At 55.6% G+C, this 6027-nt stretch overlaps 1 protein-coding gene across 2 annotated transcripts in view; it reads right to left on the minus strand.

The window, feature by feature from the left end:
• Window positions 1-221: 221 nt before the first annotated feature.
• The window catches only part of Sh3bp5l (SH3 binding domain protein 5 like), a 16657-nt gene continuing 10851 nt past the window's right edge, over window positions 222-6027 (minus strand). For both annotated transcript variants that reach the window (XM_008844537.3, XM_008844528.3), the window contains exons 5-7: window positions 4291-4452; window positions 3034-3207; window positions 222-2001 (exon numbers count right to left, since the gene is read on the minus strand). In XM_008844537.3, the coding sequence (XP_008842759.1) occupies window positions 1534-2001; window positions 3034-3207; window positions 4291-4452 (804 nt within the window). In that variant the 3' untranslated portion in view covers window positions 222-1533. The remainder of the gene's footprint in view (window positions 2002-3033; window positions 3208-4290; window positions 4453-6027) is intronic.

Consider the following 6027-nt stretch of genomic DNA (forward strand, 5'->3'; position numbering starts at 1 on the left):
GCACCAAGCTCTTCCCTGGCACCTGGCACAGCACAGCTCCTGGGTGCTGGCTCCCCAGCCTTTGTCCACACTTGGCTTGGGGTGACACACAAAGGCTGGCACTTCTTGCCTTCTGCTCAGTCAGTGGGACCCACCTGGTCCTCAGTCCTCTCCATGACCACACTGTCTGGGGTCCCCATGTCATCCTACCCTTTTCTTTCAACAGAGACAGCAAGCATTACTGCTACATATACCATTTTATTTAAATAGAACCAGACCTGACCCTTACCCACACACACCAGCACATGCACTCGAACACTCATGTCCTCCACGTCTCCTGTCCATGTGTGGCCACCTCAAACCCCACAGGTTCTCATCATGACCATCCTCCAGTCCACAGATCAGGAGACCCCATGTGAACATGGAGTGCACTCCTGGCCCAGATAGAACTCTCCATCCTCCTGGGTTGAGCAGGAAGGTCTTCCAAGGCTTCCTTCGCACACCCCAGAAACACTACCAGCACCTGGAGCTGCTCCCTGAGGCTGGGACTCCTCGCTGACCGGCTCCTCCCTCAAGGGGGCAGGGGGGGGTCTTTGCTTGGACACTCCCCAAAGGTTCAAGGAATAGGGACTATTTGGTGTGGGAAGTGCAAGGGAGGGCAGTTGAGCACCAGATTCCCTAACGCCGCCCTGTAGGAGGGTGCCACGCTTTCATTCAAGTCTACCAAGAAAAACTAAACCCAGCGCTACTCCTGAGGAACAGCAGGGATGGCAGGGATGGTCCCAGCCCTCAGCATCTCATCACTATCCTCCAGCACAGACCCTGTCAAGAACTCACTAGCACCTTGATGTTAAGGGCTCAGCCCAGCTGGGGACATATCACACACAGGGGCCATTTAGAGCTGGCCCTGTTCCCTGGGTTGGTAACAGGATTGGGCTCCCCTCCCTGACACTGTGTTAGGACACAGACAACACAGCAGCTCTGGTCACGAGGGGCACAGAGGATCTTCCAGAGCACATGGGACATCTTACACACTGCTCACTGGCAGGCTGGGACAGGACAAGGGTACAGAGCCACCAGGACTCAACAGTAATCATAGAGCCCTAGGGAGCTGCCTTCTGAAGTGGACAGGGCCAGGGGTCGACAAGTGGGGGCTGTCCAGCCACCTGGGCTAGGTGCTCAGCCACCCAGGCTAGACGCTCATTTTCGCACAGGAGCTTCCTGTGTCCTCAAGACCCTGAGGGAAAAAGCCAGAAGAACAGAAAAGTGGGTAAGAGAGGGAGCCGAGAGCATGAGAGAGACGGCAACACCAGCCATGAGTGCAGACAGGGCAGGGCAAGCCTTCCGGCAGGTGAGGCAAGCTACCCCTCAAGGGATGAGGGACGAGGGATAAGAGACCGGAGGGAGAGCCAGGGAGACAGGACTGACAGCAGCTGCCCTCTCCCAGAGACAGCTGCAGACCAGGATCTGGGAGCAGACAGGACTCAGAAAGAGAAGAGGCCTGTAGGGCCCTGACCGCCCATGCAAAGTCCAGCCAGCATGCTGGCCACAGAGCTACAGGCTGACACTGCGCTGGTGCCGACCCCCTCGGCCCCCGCCATCACTTCCCCGGCGTCCCCGACTCTGGGGTCCAAGCTCTTGGCCGTCTAGACTGGCATGGTCTGAGAGGTCACGCAGGTGCTCCACCGAGTCGCATTTCTGCAGATCAGAGGCCACAGTGCGCAGGCTCAGCAGGCTCAGCGTGTCTGTATCTGGCCCCAGGCCAGGCCCGAGGCTGCTGCCCTCCTCCAGGCCACCGCCCTCTGCCCCTTCGATCCCGCTGTCCCCATCCTCGATGCCATCAGGCCCAGCTTCAGCCCCCACTGGGGAGGAGCGCCGAGGCCCCAGGGGATGGGGCAGTAGGCCACGGCGCCGGGCATGGATCTGCTCGCTGATCTGTTCCAGGTTGCGCAGGGCGACTGAGTAGCGGGTCTTGGCCTGTGCCACCTGCTGCTCCAATTCCGTCACCTTGGCCTTGTGTTCCTGCAGGGGAAACGTGTGACCTATGGGGTGTCTCCTGATGCCACTCAGCACCACCAAATGCAATAACCTCCCCAGCACCACTGCCTGCTCTGAAGGTCACTCCCACAATTCCACTGCTCCTGAGCCCCAAGCACTCCTCACAGCTCCTCACATCCACTCTTCCTCTTCTGCTTCATCTGGCTTCTCCATCCCAAGGTTCCACTTTTTCCCATCGACTCTGGCTTCTTGATCTGTGTCTGCCAGCACACCCTCATCACTGCTGGGTCATTCTGAGCGCCCACTAGTACAGACCAATCTGACAGAGGCTTTGACATCATCCCCCAGCATGGACCAAAGCAGCACACTTTCCCCTATCCATCCACTCCCCCATCCGTCCATTCCCCCATCCGTCCATTCCCCCATCCGTCCACTCCCCCATCCGTCCACTCCCACATCCGTCCACTCCCACATCCGTCCACTCCCCCATCCGTCCACTCCCCCATCCGTCCACTCCCACATCCGTCCACTCCCCCATCCGTCCACTCCCCCATCCGTCCATTCCCACATCTGTCCATTCCCACATCTGTCCATTCTCCACAACTCTCCATTCTCCCCCATCTGTTCATTCTTCCTCTACTCCCACTCAGCTACCTCCAAGATTTGACTGAACTGGGCCTTGAGCTCAAAGTAGGGGCGGCTCTTGCCAATGGCTCGCCGGAGGGTCTTCTGTAGGGCCTGGACTCGGGCCTCAGCCTGCTGGCACAGCCGAGTCACACGCTGATGCTCGCGTTCCCCTCGAAGCCGCTCTTCAAAAAATCACCCCCCAGCATGGACCAAAGCAGCACACTTTCCCCTATCCATCCACTCCCCTATCCGTCCATTCCCCCATCCGTCCATTCCCCCATCCGTCCATTCCCACATCCGTCCATTCCCACATCCGTCCATTCCCACATCCGTCCATTCCCACATCTGTCCATTCCCACATCTGTCCATTCTCCACAACTCTCCATTCTCCCCCATCTGTTCATTCTTCCTCTACTCCCACTCAGCTACCTCCAAGATTTGACTGAACTGGGCCTTGAGCTCAAAGTAGGGGCGGCTCTTGCCAATGGCTCGCCGGAGGGTCTTCTGTAGGGCCTGGACTCGGGCCTCAGCCTGCTGGCACAGCCGAGTCACACGCTGATGCTCGCGTTCCCCTCGAAGCCGCTCTTCCTCTGCTTCGTTCACCTGGCCCCAGGGAAGAAGACACAGGTCACTGAACTGGAGCACATGCCTCGCTTGGAACACGGCCCATAATGCCAACTGTGTACTGTCCTTGGGGAACGTGAATGGGACCTCTTCAGCGTCCCTGTGCCCTCACTCCCATCCCCTGCAGAGCAGATGTGTGGGACAGGGGCTCAGGAGCCTCAAGAGACACCTTGAGCACACGCCTGTGACCACAGCTTCCCACTGTCATGTCCGTCGTCACCTGCCACTACGTTTTGTGGACGCCAAGGGAAGGGTGCTGCAGCCATCTCAGCCCTTCACAGTGTGGACAAGCACCTCACGCACACGGTACTGTGCAGGTACCTGAGTCCTGGGGGGCCCTCAGTGCGGGGGCCGGGGATTGGGGCTAGCAGACTGAGTGAGGAGCCACAGCTGCATCCTCCTGGTTTGCACACCCTCCCTACCTGTGCGCAGCCCAGAGCAGCGTGACCAGGGGCAGGTGAGGGCCTCAGCCACCTCGTCTCCCAGGAGCACCAGGAGTCTGCTTTCGGCAGATGCCTGAGCCCAGGCGGCCTCCAAGGGGCGGCCGTCCCTACAGTTGCCCCAACTCCGATGACCCTCCGAAGCGCTCTCATCTCATGAGCTGCACAGTTGTAGAACATGTCTGCTCTGTGCACAAGACAAGAGACAGACAGTCGCCACCAGGGAGCAGCTCTGTGCCCTGTACAGCTGAAGGAAGCAGGCTGAGCCCTGCCAGGATCCTCTCACCCCCCAGTCTTTCAGGAGCTTGAAAATGGTACACAAATTATACCCCACACCAACGTACACTGGCCACGTGCAGAACTAGTAAGGGGAAAACTTTCTGAAAACAGAAGCAAAAAGTTACAAAGTTAAACCTAACCATGTTTGAGTACTGAATCCAGAGCCTGGGGAAGGAGCTGCCTGGGTTAGTCCCCATGAGAGGAAACAGCAAAGGCGGCCATTCTAAATCAGAGCAAATGGTTCTGCCTGCAACAGACCAAAGCTGAGGGAGAGGAAGGAAAGACGTGAGGTGGAGGGCGGCAAAGGACGCAGAGGCCGGTGCCTGCTGGCTGTGCCACTCACCTTACAGGTGGCATGGTTGAGCATCTCCTGCCATGTTGGGTCCAGTCGGTTTTTGTCAGCCATGACACCCTGCTCGGCCACAAAGACCATCTCCCGGGCAGCGCTGTGCATGCTCACGGCCCGCTCAAACCTCAGTGCTGCCTTCTGTGTCTCCTGCTGGGCCTGTAGGGAGAGGCCATCAGGACGGGGAGCCCTGAAGGACCCCTATCACTCACAGAGACCTCTCACAGGGGTGAGGACAAGAGACAGGGCCACTGGTAATGTCAGCTACTTTTCCAGAACCACACTAAGTACAGAGCCATCAAAGCAACATTCTACAAACCCATTCATACAGAACACTCAGAAGAAATACATGCAGAAATATTGAAAAGAGAGGCGTTGCCAACGGATGGCGGGTTACAGAATCTAGCTCTGGCACTCATGACCACTGGCCTTTGGTCCTAGATAGTCTATGCTGTTTTAGCTGGAAGGTGGTTAGTGGCTGACATGGACCGAGTCCATGCCCCCAATGTCAACTTCACATCCTGGCTGGAGAAAATAATGGTTTGAGTGCTCAAGACATTCATCACAGCCACACAGGCTGAGCATGGAGTTAGTCTTCACCATCAACCAGACTGGACTTGGACTCACCTTGGAGAAACACTACGATCATGTTTATGAGAAGAAAGAAGTCTGTGCGCTCCAGAGAAGTCTACCTGGAGAAAGATGAGCCCCTCCTCTAAGTGGTGGCACCAGCCTGTGAGCTGGGCCCAACTAAACAAAAGAGGGGAAGGACACTAAGCACTGGCATTCCCTGGGCTCTGCTTCCTGATCCACCCAGATGTGAATGGACAGCAGGCTCCCCGGCCACAGCAGAGCACTCCCACCACCACGATCTCCTCTGTATGGACTGCACCCCTCAGTGAGCCAAAATAAACCCATCCTCCCTCAAGAAGCTGCTTGTTCAGTATTTGGTCATAGCAGTAAAAAAAGTTCCACAGCTCCAGATCCTAAAACTGTTCTATAAGAATCCTTTTCTAAGAAGGCAGGTCTCATGCAGCCCAGGCCGGTCTCAAACTCACTACACAGCTAAGTCTGAACTTCTGGTCCTCCTGCCTCTGCCTCCCACTGGCTGGGATAACAGGTGTGAGCCACCACACCTGGTCAGAATCTGAAACTTTGTGAACACCAGCATATGCTTCAAGTAAAAAATTCCACACCATAACACTGTATCATACATACAATTATTTAAAATATTTTTTAAAGAGGCTGGAGAGATGGCTCAGCGGTTAAGAGCACTGGCTGCTCCTGCAAAGGACCCAGCACCCACATGGTAGCTAACAACTGTCTGTAACTCCAGCTCCAGGGGATCTGACACCCTCTTCTGTACTCTGTGGGCACCGTATGACATGGGTGCACTTGCACACATGCAGGCAAAACACTCATACACACAAAATAAAAATAAATAAATCAAAAAAAAATTAAAGGGGCTGGAGAGATGGTTCAGTGATTAAGAGCATTTGCTTCTCTTACAAAGGAACTGAGTTCAGTTCCCACACCCATGTCAGGCAGTTCACAATCACCTATAAGTCCAGTTCCAGGGGATGTGATGCCCTCTTCATACATGCGGTATACACTCACAGATACACACACATACACATAAATAAAAATATAAATCAGTTTTTTTTTTTTTGGTCTTTTTGAGAGAGGGTCTCCCCGTAGCCCCAGCTGTCCTGGAACTCACTATGTAGACCAAGC

The sequence above is a fragment of the Nannospalax galili genome, unplaced genomic scaffold (genome assembly GCF_000622305.1).
Source record: "Nannospalax galili isolate Female #2095 unplaced genomic scaffold, S.galili_v1.0 scaffold1012, whole genome shotgun sequence".
NCBI lineage: Eukaryota > Metazoa > Chordata > Mammalia > Rodentia > Spalacidae > Nannospalax > Nannospalax galili.